Raw genomic sequence first — 14,859 nt, 5'->3', positions numbered from 1 at the left:
GCAATTTATATATATATATATGTACATTTACACATATATACATATATATATCGTAAATATATGTAAATACACATATACAGTATATGTATGTATGTGTATATATATATATATATATATATATATATACATTTACATATATGGACATACATTTTGATCTTATACCACCCCAATCTTTGTTAATCATAATTATACTTATAAATATGACTTTTATAAATATAATTTAAGTAGCCATCCATAATACATAACATATATGGGTATTTAATCAATACATATCTATATATTTAAAATACAAATGTGCATTTGTGTTCACTTTTCATTTTAAGTAACTGAGAAGACTATATAATAGTATACAGTATGTCATTTATCAGTAAGAGCCTTTAACAAGAATCCACTGGGACTAGAATGTATGACGTTTCATGGGAGGGTGGCCTCAGTGCGTCTATTGTCGACGCACTGACGTGGCAGGTAACACGATGACGTATGTGCAGTACGTCTATCCATCCAGCAGCTTTGGCTCGTGTTTGTCAAACATTTTTGGATTTTACAGCAGCATTTTGGTCATTTATCGTCCTCCAGTCCTGTGTAAGTTCCAGGAGACCGGTATTACGGATAAGTACTGAGACTCACCCGCTATCTTTCAGCAAGACGACTGGTAAGCACCGACAAATGCATCCTTTTGGCTTGTACAAACAACTTGCCGGATTCCGTTGAACAGTTATGAAAATTAAACTATAACTGCTGATGGGCAAACATTATACTTTCTAATGTTTTTACCGAATATGTCTCATGAATCTTAAGGACTTTTTGTTAAGTTCGGCTTAGAAATATTTCACCGTGCTTCAACAAATGTCCATGTTCAGGCCGATTTGGCTAGCTAGTTAGCATTGTTGTCCTCGGCGTGTTGTGCTGCACGATAGGTTAATGTTTACTGAGAAACAGACAACGCTAAACCACTAAGCTAAAGTTATACAATTGTAATCTCCATCAAGATGGATACTCTGGAATCTGATTAAGAGTAACTAGTAGTAATTCGGAAACGTATTTTAGTCCGTGTTTTACTGACTGTAAAACACAACACATCATTTAAAAGATAAACAAACAGAGGTCTGGGGATGGCGTCATGTGTAGGACTATAGGCTGAATTTGTACTATACAGGGATGACATCAGTTCAAATTCGACGTTAATCAGCATAATATTTGTATCACAGTTGAACACAAGTGGCAGACATTCAGGGTCAGTTTCGTGTTTATTTTGACAGCATAATTATCAAATTAGTCAATTCCTCATTATAAAGTCTTAAACTGAAATTGGTGATGTTTGTGTATGGATGCAGAAGGTGGAGCTGGGTCTGCAGCAGAATGAATATTGGTTCTAAAAATAAGAAGCGGGGGGTTCTGCCCAGCCGTCCTGATCCCCCCACTGTGGACCAGATCCTGGAGGATATCAACAGAGCCGCTCCCAACGACCCAGTCTTTAGCATCCTGGAGAAGACTGGACAAGGTGAATCCAGACTACACAGTTTCTCCTGTATTTTACTGACTATTTCTCATGTAGGTTACTGGCTGGTTCTCCTGTAGTTTAATGAATGTCTCTCCTGTAGTTTACTGACTGGTTTCCTGTAGTTTACTGACTACTTCTCCTGTTCCCTACTCAGACTCGTCCCGACCCTCAGACAGCGATGTGGACTTGAGGTTCCAGCAGTGTCGTCAGTATCTGGAGCTGAACGAGCAGCTGCAGGAGGCTCGAAGTCGGCTGCTGCGCCAGAGGGAGGAGCTGAGAGCTGCGGGGGAGCAGCTCCAGAGTGATGTGGAAGAGGTCAAAGGTCAAACCCTCTGACTCTACACTACCTTCTGTTAGAGACTCTCCTCTTCTTTTCTGTCCGGGACTTTTTAAGTGACTGTTTTGCGTGCAGAGGGCCTGGTGGTTCAGTGCCCTTGAGCCAATAAGCCCCAGTGTTGGCAGCTCCTGACCTCTGGAATATATGTGTGTTTGTGAGGGTTGTTGCTGAAGTTTACGGCAGGAAATGTTGGTTTTGTAATTGGCAGTAACTTAATCAAGCTGAAAGTCAACGGTAAAAAAAAGGCTGATATCATTGCTTTTATTATCAACTGTCAATTGATGTTTCAATTTACTTCAATGAATTACTTAATATACGAAATAGCACACGTTGTGCTTGTTTACTAGAAAGTTCATGTGGTTTTAGGGGAGAACATGGTCTCAAAGAAAGCTAAACTAAAGTACTGCTTGGTGTGTGTGCACTGTCTGCTTGGATCATCACATCCATACAGACGGAAACATGTTAAAAACAGTGGTAACATTTGGTATACCGGTCTGGTGTTTGTTAATAGTTAATATCAAACCGGTTTGAATTTTTTTTTCACTGCCTCAACACTAAATGAAGTGATGTTAAATTTGCATATTTTATTAAATATACAAAACTATTACATTTGTCATGAAATGAGGGAAAGCTGTCAACTTCTCTTGTTTGAGAATCTTCAGTAGTTTTACTTGTGAAAGGATCTGATCAGTCAATCATCAGATCTGTAGTCATCTCAGCGCTTGTTGTTCATCAGATCTATGTAAGGTGTTTTGATGTGTTCAGACTAAACGTGAAGTAAATATTTTCTTCTTTTTATTTCTGGAATGTTTGTTCAGTCGTGTTAATTTACATTTCTCTTGGTTTTCATTCTTTGTTCTGTACGTTTCTGAAATTAAATCCTAAATATTCCAGAGTTTTAATTAGTTTTAAAGTCTCAACTTGTGTGGTCATGTTTAGAGATGAGAGAAACTAAACTTAATGCAGCATTGAACCGCAATGAAGCATCTGTGCTTAAAAACAACCTTCATTGTTTTGAATTGTCTGATGCAGTTAAGAAGGCGACATCTGCTGCAAAACATTTGGTATTTCAAATTTAATTGAAGGATTTAAGGAAAGGTTCACATTCTTTCAAGTCTGGTGCCCTTACGAACATTGAAACAGGTTTTACTTGCACTATTCAAGTGCATACCTGACTTTAAAAGATGTCTTCCTGATGTTCTTTCAATGTACGTGATCAAACGTGACAAAATCCACAGTCCTTGTTTGAAGCACACCTGAGGCTTCAGCAGCCTGAGTTGGTCAAATCAGTAGAGATCATTCAAGGTTGCAATGTTTGTAGTGCAAAATTCCCTCTTTTGTTACTATCTCTCCTCTGCAGCTCAGTGAGGACTTTAGTATTTAGTACTAAATACTAACTTTTAAAGATGGTCTAAAGATAGTCTGTCTAACTAAGATGGCTGAAGCCCCATATTAACTTCAAATAACTTATATTTTTGCACTGAAAGAGGACTGAGGATTTTGTCCTCCCTCACTTCCATGTAAAGCATGTTAGGAAGGGAAGTCCAAAAGTAGAGAAACGGATAAAGCATCATCAACAGACGACATTGAGTGCGACAAAATGCAATCTTCACTCGATACCTCTCTTGTGTTGATTGTTTTGTATATATTCCACCTCCTAAAACTGGCTTCATGTTCAGTCTGAACAGCTCCTACCTAACAAGGTGTCAGTCATTGTGTCACGACAAAAACAAAATAAAAAGCACTAGGTTGATGACATGTTTTCTGTCACATCTCTTCTCTATAGTTTTCTTAGCTGCACCTGTATAAAGGAAAGGCGACAGCGGTTTAATGAAACACGTCACTTTTTATTGGATGAAAACATTTATAATGACATCTCTGCTGCTTTGCCTATTTCACATGGCACCATAACTCCTCTGTGGCCTTGTTCACGACAGGCTGGGACCTCGCCAACATTAATATCAGGTGACACGAGACCTCTCCAACTCATGTCCATAAAACTAAAGGCTCCGGAGTCCTCTGATATTGTATCTAATTATCAGTTTTGATAGTGGATTTAGTCATATTCATGTCCAGATTAATTTTATCCATCAGAATATTTAAATATTACATTTGTGAATCTGAAAACTCTAAATGCAAAGCACAAGGTACTTTTATTTAAACTCGTCTGCATTATTTTGGACATAAACTCTCATCTTCAGCGAGGCGTGAACAAGGTCGCCGATGGTGATGGCGGACTAACTTCCAGGATTGTCTGATGGCTTTTAAACATGAAGACAAACCTTCCGTCTGTCTCATTCACACAATTTTCATCCTAACTTTTACTTTTAGGGTCTGTTAAAATGATTCCCCACCCAAAATCTGTCTTTAAGTATCAAACGAACTGTTTAAGCCTTTCAAGCCATCAGTCATGGGCTCAAATAAGGGACAAAAAGATTTAGAATTTGTGAAATGATGTTTAGAGATAATTTTAAACTCTGTGCTTTTAGAATTTGTAAACTAATTAATTTGATACCTCTCCTCTGGATAGAGGTGAAACAAAAGCACTTTTTTTCTTACGGTCTACTCCTCTCATAGATACATTTGATTCACTAGGATATGGAAAGAGCCATCTTGAGTCACGACAGTGCTGTAATCAACAGCAGGTGTGCATTTAATGTAACTATTCACATAAATACTCACAAACGATCATGACTCAGGACAGCTGACGTAACTATCATTTACTTTATGGCTTTTTGAGAAGTAACCTTTGTGTACGTGATGTGATAACATGTTCACATTCACATTGGATCAAAAATTGTAATATAATATATTATTCAGCTTTGTTTGTAGCTGTACGAAAAGTTGTATATTATAATAAATTGTGTAATACTTATATCAACACAGGTTTTTTGGCCCAAATGTTTACTTTTAACTTAAATGTGTGTTTGCATTTGTAACGTCAGTGTCACCTGCAAGTTTCTGCTTTAAATCTGTACTTAGATCTTCACAAAAGCATTTTTTCTCTGTTATCATTTGAGCACACATTTTCTGTAGACATTTTTCTACAACTACACTTTTACAAACTTGAATTTCTCATGCATTCAAATCCACCTAAAACAGTTTCTTATACTCAAAAGATAAAGTAGATTTTGGTGGTGTATCACTTGTATATCTTAAATGGCCAGTTGGATGTTTGCATTCAAATGCTACTTAGGCTTTATTCATAATCAAAACATGTGTAGGAACTACAGTAGGGTCAGGGTGGTAAATACACAACCTTGTTTTTATGAATAAACAGCCACTTCATGTAGATGAATGTTAGTTCTGTCCAGCACTCTTCTGTCCTTAATCTCCCAGAAGCACACATGGAGGAGTGATGGTACAACTACAGAGAATAATTATCGCCTTGTTATATTCAACTTCTTCTCGACCTATCACTACTTTTACAGCAACACAGTTAAGCAGATATTAACACATTATAAAGACTTCTTTAAGGACATGTCCATCAACTTGAAAGCCCAACCATCACTGAATAAAATCTTTACTTAACAGGAAATACTCAACAGCAAACAGTGCCTGAATCTAGTAGCAAACACAAATATAATGTCTTCGTATTAGATGAAAAGAGGTATGTAGCCGCTATGATCATCTACGGCGATGACAGTTCATACCATTATAGGTCTTTGTGGCACTTGAATACAAATGGCTAGTGATGCTCTCGTCTGGCCTTAGAAAGTGTTTTTCCTCTCAATAACAACATCAATGTCGTCCATTGTCCACAATGTTAACAGGTGTGTGTATACAGTTAATGAATATATATGCATGCTGTCAGCGAGCAATACAGAGATTCTTTTGCCCACTAGGAAGCTTTGAAGATTTTGTATATCTGCATGTTATTTACAATACTGATTAAGACAAAGAGTACAGGAGAGTGTGAAGTTACCAAGAATCAGCTGATAGTTTGGAAAATGACAGGATTCGCTATATGTTCTGCAGCAGTGATGGAACTAGAGTACAGTAGGTGTTGGGGATAAAAATGTCCTCAAATAAATCATTTGAGCACTCTCAAACATATAAGTAGAGCTGGGAGATATAACATCTACCGTGAGAGCTTATATATAACCTCTATATATTATAGAGGTAATACTATTTTTTTCCTAAAACAGCTTCTCAATTATGTTTTACAGAAATTTTACTCTTACAAAGTTACAAGTTAGCAGTTCATAGTTAATCCGTTGCCTCTAATGGATGTTTTTGTACAAAAAAATACTAAATAAAGTTTCAAAATGACTTAATTTTGATCTCTTGCTAAAACTTTAGTTTTGACGTTTTTGTTCTTGTAACCTTTAATGCACATTAACCTCAGTCCAAGATGACAATATAATCTAGACGTTTAAAGCTAGAGTGTTGAAAGAACAAGACAAATAGATTGAAGGTGATTGCACTATTAATTTGAAGAAATATTTTATCACAAATGTCACCCCAACCCTACTGAACTCTGTATGAAAATGAAAGGCTAACAGTGTATCATAATTCAGTTGATTGGTGAGGAAAAGGCCCAAAGAGTTGATGTACTGTATGTAAAAAATACTTAATGTCAGTGTATTTGCGTCCTTTGTGAGAGTCTGTCAACAGTCAGCCACAGTTTGTATGTTTTCAGGTTAAAGTTGAGCTGAGTAATCCTTCAAAGGTTTGCATAATATTGTTCTTTTATCGATTCTGTCCAGGAGACCGATGATGATTTATGTGCTGAAGTCAAGTCTTTTGCTTCATGTTTTCACTACATTTCTACCAGGCAATGATTATTCTACAAATACAAAAAAAGTACAAAAAGATGCACTTCCGTTTCATGTGAGATTTTTCTCTGAAGTACATCTCTAAAGTTATTGATGGTCTGTTCATGTCAGACCTTTCTCAATGCATACATCCAACCTTGTGTGAATGGTAGATGGAAGCTGTGATCAATTGTTCAGAGAGAAAAATTTGAATGCAGTAAATGGGGAAATTAAAGGGTCAATACCCGAGGTATAAGGGCCAGCACACTCCTAAACTGTCCACCTGAGTTTCTTTCAGGAACACAGTAAAGTAATCCATGTTGTTCAGTAATTCACTAAACGTCCTACGACTCACTTTTTCCCCCTGACTTTCCATTGATTGTGGCTGCTTGGCTCTGCGTGTCTTGCAGGCAGCAGGAAATGGGGCTTGGGGTGTAATTAAATGGAGTGATTCGGGCTGCCTTGCTGGGGGATCCTTGGCGGAAATGGACAACTCCACTCACGTGGGTGTCTGACGTTCCTGTGGAGATGGTGGTGTGGCTCCTCAGGGAGACATCTGAATCTCCATCTTGGATGTTGCTTCCAGAGGTGGCACTAATCTTTCTAAGTAGTGCAAAGCGTGCCACTTCCTCTGAGATCACCTGAGCGGTTTCAACCGTTGGAGAGGTGCTCGAGTTGGTTTTGTTGTTCGAAAAATCTTCTGTCTGGACTGTCGCATCACTTGTCTTGCGAGATGCAAGTAGAATGGTTGGCAGTTTACCTGGAAGAGCTGGTGGCTTTGGCTGTTCCCCGTCAGGAGAAGGCACCAGAGGCAATGCATTGGCTGGCAGAGTGCTTTTCAAAATCTGAGGTACATCTTCATCTCTGATCCTCCTCCAGGTGACTCTGTCATTTAGCCGTGATGCAGATCTCTGCCCTTTCTTCTTTGTATCATCCTCGCTCTTTGCTCTTCCACTTGAATCGGATGAAGAAGAGCGGAGGGAAGAACGGCTTGTCACTCGGCTCAGTATGTTTAAGCTCGGCGATGAGGCGTGACGTTTAAAGGTATCGTTGTCTTGTTGCTGCCTTGCTCCGGACACTCTACCAGGCCTGTTACGCTGAACCACCCTAGAGGGGCTTTCAGAGCTAGTTCTCCTGGCTGGACGCCTGGCAGATAGGTCCCTTTCACTGGAAGTTGCTCTAGAGAGGTTTGCAGTCTGCTTCTGAAGGCCGCGATCTGGCCTCTGGACTTGCTCTGTCTGTCTTTGACCTTTTACTTGCACCCTTCTCGGGGTTTGCACAGCTATCTTGAGTTCCTGACAGCGTGATGAGCAAAGGAAGACAGCTGAAGCTCCAGGAACTGCTCTGCGGGGGGATCCATTCTGAGATCCAGGCATGTTACGTGGAGAGCCTTCACGTCTCAGCACATTCTGCGTTTCCTTAATGAAAGTCAGCTGTCTCAAGAATCCATTGCGCTCAGACTCACCGCCACTTGAATGGACAGAAGTCATTCTGACCAGTCCAAATCGATTGGTGGGGGGCAACCGTTTCCCATTGACCTGATTAGTTTGGGTGGTGGTTATTTTGTTAGTTATCAGAGGTGACAGAGGTCTTGGCCTAACTGGATTTTGCATAAAAGGGATTCGGACAGGTGACTTTTGAGTTTTAGGTGGAGGGGACTTTTCATTTTGATTCACAACAGGAGAGCGTCCTTTTCTTTCAGGGGGGCTACTAGCTGGCGGGCTATTAGGTGGTGAAGCATTCTTTTTCTGGCTGGGTTTATTTGACTGAGTTTGGGATGTTATCTTCTTCTGTGAGTGTTTGGATGGTGTAGAGCTTTGCGATGATCCAGAGGATGAACTTTTTGGTATCCTTGGAGGTGGAGTAGAGCTCCTCTTTGGCAAAGACAGTTCAATGTCCTGGGGCCGACCTAATCGGTGAAGGCTCTTTGATCTGTGCTGAGCAAGGTTTGGGTTCTTTGGAGCATCTGTCTTGGCTGGTACTTTTCTAGGAGGAGGTCTCTGTGATGGAGCCGTCTCCTTTTTCGGTGTATATATCACTGTCCTGCCTCTGAAAACCATTGGTAAGTTTGGAACTGGCTTGCGCTGTGCGAAGTCTAGAGGTTTATTTGCCTTTTTGTCTTTAGCAAATTTCCTTTCTTTGGGTGTAAAGCTGGATGTTGACATGAATGACAGGACGGATTCTGACTCTTCAGAGGATTGCTCAGACTTTGAAGCCTGCAGTCCAGTGACAACACAATTAGCACCTTCTTGTATGGCTCTCCATTCAACACTATTGAGGTCTGAATCTTTATCCCATGCTGTATCATCACTATCCATTTCCTCATCCATATCCATTTCCTCATCCATGTTCCACCCATCAGAGGCCTTTTGTTTTTGAGTATTTTCTGCTTTCTTCTTCCTGGCAGCAAGCTTCCGTCTCTGTTTGGGCATGGCAGATGTTATGCATTTCTGAAGGAGGTCATCCTCCGAATCCATGCTGACAGAACTTGGCGAGCTGGGCTCTTCGTATTGGCTGTGAATATTCATAGGGTTTTTTTGTTTCATCATATTCAGTGTTTTGTTGTGTCTGTTTTTATACCATATTTGCTGGGCTTTTGATTTATGATCCTCAAACTCGGCATCACTCAGTGAACTAAGTGAGGAGCTGAGTGAGTAACATGCCAGCGATTCATCCTTTATCAGATTTTGTTTTATCCTGTAAAATCCTCTGGGCATTGCTTGGGAATGATCAACCCTGCCAATATTTGTCATGCTCCGGGAGAGAGTATTTCTACTTGCTTCCCTAATCTGTTTTCTACTTGTTCGTTTCATTGCTTCATTTTCATCATCATAGAAGCTGTTACTGTCCTCTGAAGAATGGGTAATTTGCCGAAAGACTGCTTTTCCTTTTTGTGATCCCACATTAAGGTTACCGTCTTTTTTTTGCTTAATGACAGGCAGTTCTAGTTTCCTGACTGGGCCTTGACCTTGCCTCTTCTTTTGCTGGTTTGGAGATTGATCACGATTTCTTTGGTTTGCCACCCTGTCTGCAACCTCTTTGCTCTGCAACAGTACCCTCTGAGTGGGAATGATATGTTTGGTTGTTCGGTTCATTTGTATCTCAGGTGGGTAGTTCATTCTGTTGGGTTTATGGAAGTGTGAGAATATCCTTAAGTCTTCTATCCTCTTTGCCTCATCGTCGAGCAATTCCTGTTTGTTCATACCTCTAGCTGTGCAGTCGTTAGCCCCCCTCTCCTTCACTGGATACTGAAGTGTTTCGTCACTTAGCGATGTTGTGCTGGAGAAGTTGACTGGTGTACCTTCAGCAGAATCAGTGAAGGATGAATCATCAAATATGAAGTCCTTTTGTGGGATGACAATCCTCCTCCCAGGACATATTTGGGTTTTTCCATTTGGAAGCATCATGTACACTGGAAGATGTATCTGTTTTCGAATCTGAGAATTAAGAACATGAGGAGGGATGGTGGTCATCAGGGAAGGTCTTACTTTTCTGAACTTGGAGGGCATTGCTGAGTTAATGCATTCCTTTAAGATTTCTATGTCATCGTCTGAGTTGCCCTCACTATATCTCTCACCATGGTCAAATCCTTGCTCATCCTCATCAGGGAAAGGAAGATCTTTGTCATTTTGCTGGAATAGGGGGGTCAATTTCAGCTCAACATCTTTTTGTATGTAGTGTTCGTGAAGAGGCAGGGCACTTAAACTCGAAGCACAAGAGAAGTTCTCAGTTGGCTTTTCCACTGTGAAGTAGATCATTGTGTCCAGGTCAGGAGGAAGGTTAAACCTCTCTTTGGAGTCTGCAATCTCCATGAACTTTCGTAGGCTGCTTTCCCATTGACCTGCTATTCCTGTGGCCTGTGTTTCTGGTCCATTTGACTCAACGCAACATGGAGTTTTACTTCGACTAGGAGGCATGGTTTGCCCTGGGCTGTCAGGAAGATCACTAGGGCTTATTGTTCCATCAATCATCTCACTGCATGGATCACTTTGGATTGAGCTGGCAATAGAGGGAGACTCAAAGCTTCCCAGTGAACTGACTGAGCTACAGCGACTCATTACCAGGGGTGTCTCATGGATGTAATTCTCAGATGAACTGGATGGAGATCTGTCTTCAAGTATGGCAGGGGAAGCTCCTCTAATAAACACCTTCTCCCTTTTGGCAGGACAGGGAATCTCAATGGGATCGGTCTCTTTGCTAGGAAAGGTTTTTGAGTCAGTCATCAGCAGCTGACTGTCACTCAGATCCTCCAAGGTTTCATCCTCTTCATCTCTCTTCACCACTTCTCCATCCTCCACTTCGATTATTTCTAATGACGAGTCACTCTCCAGCTCATTCTCACTTTGTCCATCCAATGCTCCATCGCCAGAAGAGAGGGAGGACAGTGAACTGCAGCGGGAGAAGCAAATTGGGGTGTTCTCCACCGAGTATTTCTGGACTGTCTCCATCGGCCCGATAGTTGGGCTTCTGGTGGATGTCATTGGAGAAAATTTTGTAATACTACCCCCAGTCATCCCAGTAGGTACCCATGCTTGCCTCCTCATTGCTTGGGCAGCCTGGACATTGATAGTCGTCTTTGCTACACCAAATTTGGCCACACTCTGAATGAGCGGAACCTGTTGATAAGAAGGAGACAGTTTAATTGAAGTCATGCTGACATCAGAGGAGAGTTTAGTGGATGCACTGACAGGTGTTTGTACAGGTTGATCCTGGTTCTTTTCTGCATCTGTGCTGCTGAGTTCTAGAGCTCTCACATCTTTGTTGTCCACAAAATCTCTCTCCGGAATATCTTGATGGTTAGTCTCATTGAAGGCAGCAGGTCCTACGTTAAGGTAATCTTGATGAGCCACCTTGAGATCAAGCTGGTTGGGTCGTTGTTGCATCATTATAGTTCTTGGAGCAGGTCGCATCTGGTCTTTGCTGCCGCAGTAGCCATCACTGGTGCTTCCACTATTTAGGCTGTCTGTTGATACACTTGTATGGGCAGTTTTGAGGCGCAAGAGGGCGTGGGCTCTACTGAGGCGTTCCTTGTGGGCCAAGCTGCTTGTTTCAGAGAGACGGCAGGGGGAACATGATTTTGCCCGCGCTTCATTGAGTTCATCCAGACCATAAGGCCAGTCTGCCAGGTGGTCTTCAGAGCTGAGGCTAAAACTGTCCTCAGAAGATGTTTGCATGGTAATGTCCTCCACTAACCTGTCTATCTTAGCAACCGTGTTGGTGATCTTCTTTGCCAGCTTCTCTGCAGCAGCAGATATCACATCGTCAGAAGGAGCGTGTCTCTTCTCGACCATCTGAGGCATGTCTACGTCTCTCTCAGGTTCACTGTCCATCTTGCGTGGTTGGTTTTGCGGGAAGTTAGAGTTGGTAAGGAACATGGAAAGCATAGAGAAGCTCCCCGTGTCCAGGCTACTGGAGATGTTGGGCGCCTCATCATCATCAAAACAACCAGAATCGGATGCGTAATCCTTCGCCAGACTCTCAATGTGCCGTAGCGGCTTGTTGAGGGTCAGGTGCTTGGGGCTCTGTTTCTCTAGGGTATCAAAAGTCTCTGCAAGGTGTTTGGCATCCAGCTCCGCCTCCAGAGCCTTCTGCTTTCTCATGTAGAGTGAGGGCATGCAGGAGCCCGGGGATACTACGGCAGCATCTTTATATTTCAGGGGTCGATTAGTGAGGAGATTTCTTAAAGCTGCGGCGCTGCCCATGGCTATCATCTTGTGCTTGGAGTGGATAAGGTTGCGCAGCATGCTCACTGCCCCGAGGTCCCACAGCAACTCTTGGTCTTTCGGACTTCGAGCAGAAAGGTTCCAGAGAGTCCCGCAGGCGTTGCTCACTATGGTCAGGCTGTGGGAGCGCAGGTGCTGCAGCAGAGTCTGGAGGCAGTTGTGGTCCCTGAGGATTTGCCTTGAAGTAAGAAAGCAAAATACATTTTAATACATTGCAAATTATTACTTTCTGTAGTTATTGTTGAAGGTCTGTGCTGGTGGTTTGGCATGTTTTAGCCCATTGTACTACAAGTCACATACTTTACCTTTCACCGTTTTGTAAAGCATGCAATAGTTAGCAGTACATCCTTTAATGTTTTTTCCCCCTTTCCATATATCTATTGGTTTCCATTTAGTTTCTTTATGGTATAAAAATCAACTTGTAGTAACTTCAAATTTGCTAGTTATTTAACATCACATATCTGCTTTTGCTATTGCATTATTTGATAAATACACCGTAATGCAGTCGCATATGCAGGTTGATTGGAAAATTCTGTTCTGTATTTATTTAGCAAACAATTATGTAACTGACAAGAATCACATCTGACAATATCTCAATTGATTTCTTTATAAATTGGTTTATTAATGTACAAAAATAATCTAAGCCAATGGCTGCGTGGAATGTAAGAAAACTATCTGAATAATATTTTTGTGCTCTGAAATAAGTAAGAGTTCATTTGTAATAAAACATTCTTTAAATCCACTGTTTTTTTTATTTTTTATTATTAGAGTAGCAAGCCATGTTTGAGTAACACAATCATGTGTCCAACAAAAAGTTGTATCAAAACAAAGGAACAAAAAGGATGACAAAAAAATCTTATCTCAAGTTTGAGTTATTTTTTTTTTTATCTTCTGGAGTTTTCAACCATATCTCATGACTTCATCAGCAGATGGTGTTTGCTCAGTTCCCAGGATCATCGTGAAAACTGAGCAAACAAGAAACACTACCAAAGACCATTAACTGTGGTTGAAAGCTCCAAAAAAAAGCCCTTGAGTGGATTTGTTTATCAAACAATTTACAAAATCAATGTAATTGCTTTACTACTGTAACAGTCAGTGATTGGGTCTCAGAAACCTACCTGTAGTCTTCCCGTGTGGCGACCAGACTTGACACGTTTCGGAGGATTCCTCCTCCGCTCTCAATGATGGCGAGCGAGTTGGTTTGACATCGGTACGTCAGCGTGCTGACCAGGAAGCCTAGAGCGCCATCCACCGAACAGATAGCCACCTTGTTGTCGATGCTGTGAGCCGACAGATTCCACAGAGCACTCAAGAGGCTCTTCAAGGTCGACTCCTGGAAAAGTAGCAAAAACAACAAAAAAAGGATTTATTGGGTTTGTTTACAAACACACAGAAAATACACAAATTACACTCATTGAATCTTGACTGAAAATGATCTCTAACCACAAGTTGATGATGATCGGTTGAAACCTGAGTTGTGTAATCCGTCGCAGTGAACATGTAGTCATCTTTGTCAGTATTACATTATCATTATGAGGTAATTAAGAGCAGACCTTTCATCAGTGTGTAAAGCTGACAAATGAATAACTTGATGTTAAATCAAAGTGATTAGCCAACTCAATGTTCAAGAATATGCACATTTGTGGAAAGTACGTTTTAAACTTGTAGACACAAAGGTACAGTTTTTTAAAAGAAAGGTTTACAATGTTGGGAAATCATCTTCACTTTTTTGTAGGTTAGGTGTTCAGACTGATTCACATCTGTATGGTAAACATGAAGCTACAGACAGCATCTGATTCAGGCATAAAGACTGGAAACCGGGAAATTTGCAAGCCTGGCTCCACCAAAAGGTAACAGGAATGCACCTACCACACCTCTAAAGCTCACTGATTAACATGCTATATCTCATGTGTTTATTCCGTACAAAAAGTGAGTTTAAAAGCGATGGAAACGTCTACAAGATATGAAATTACTAAAGGAAAAAATGTGTTGTTTTTCAAATCCTCCTCACATAATCTGTGTGTGGGTTGGTTTGTTTTGCCTTACCTTGGTGGCCTGCAGGGCGCAGGTCATCAGTGCAGACACGCAGCCGATGTCTCTGAGGACTTTCTTGCTGCTTATGTCGGCCCTCCAGGACAGGTTCCTCAGGATGCTGGAGACCACCTGATGGAGCTCCTCACTGTCTGAGGCCAGCTGGGCAACCAGAGCCTGCAGACAGCTCTTCTTTGAGCACAGAGTGGCCTGAAAGGGGATGAGGTGGAGGGAAAAAAACGTGTTACTTTTATGAATCAAACACATTTTTAAACTAATCTGCTGTCAATCACCAAGACCTATCTGTGAGAGCTGGTCATCTAAAATGACACAATTTTTTTCCAGTGCGCAGTTCACATAGAAATAGTTTCTTAAATTGTGGGCCACTTTCAATACACTACGCGGCTAGTGCGTCAAACTGCGCCGGACCCCAGTCATCATATGTTATACTTTGATTTTTTATCACATGCTATACTTCAATTTTTTGACATTTACATGACATGCTATACA

General features: G+C 41.1%; 2 protein-coding genes across 2 annotated transcripts in view; one reads left to right on the top strand and one right to left on the bottom strand.

Moving 5' to 3' along the window:
• Positions 1-399: 399 nt before the first annotated feature.
• On the top strand, positions 400-4,168 carry c4h19orf25 (chromosome 4 C19orf25 homolog). The gene is made up of 3 exons (XM_029429049.1): positions 400-652; positions 1,335-1,501; positions 1,656-4,168. The coding sequence occupies exons 2-3, from the start codon at positions 1,360-1,362 to the stop codon at positions 1,835-1,837; spliced, it is 324 nt and encodes a 107-aa protein (XP_029284909.1). The 5' UTR covers positions 400-652; positions 1,335-1,359; the 3' UTR covers positions 1,838-4,168.
• Positions 4,169-6,939: 2,771 nt separating this feature from the next.
• apc2 (APC regulator of WNT signaling pathway 2) overlaps positions 6,940-14,859 on the bottom strand; it is a 29,617-nt gene continuing 21,697 nt past the window's right edge. Inside the window, 3 exon segments of the mRNA XM_029429047.1 lie at positions 6,940-12,496; positions 13,437-13,651; positions 14,365-14,559. Of these exon segments, the coding sequence (XP_029284907.1) occupies positions 6,940-12,496; positions 13,437-13,651; positions 14,365-14,559 (5,967 nt within the window).

The sequence above is a fragment of the Cottoperca gobio genome, chromosome 4 (assembly GCF_900634415.1).
Source record: "Cottoperca gobio chromosome 4, fCotGob3.1, whole genome shotgun sequence".
NCBI classification, from domain to species: Eukaryota; Metazoa; Chordata; class Actinopteri; order Perciformes; family Bovichtidae; genus Cottoperca; species Cottoperca gobio.
Note: the sequence above shows the minus strand (reverse complement) of the source record. Positions and strands in the feature narration are given on the sequence as shown.

Bases quoted from the DNA above. Each gene is read 5' to 3' on its own strand.
- c4h19orf25 (XM_029429049.1), top strand. From the start codon at position 1,360: ATGAATATTGGTTCTAAAAATAAGAAGCGGGGGGTTCTGCCCAGCCGT. The intron at 1,502-1,655 runs GTGAATCCAGAC...TTCCCTACTCAG, and splicing joins CCTGGAGAAGACTGGACAAG to ACTCGTCCCGACCCTCAGAC.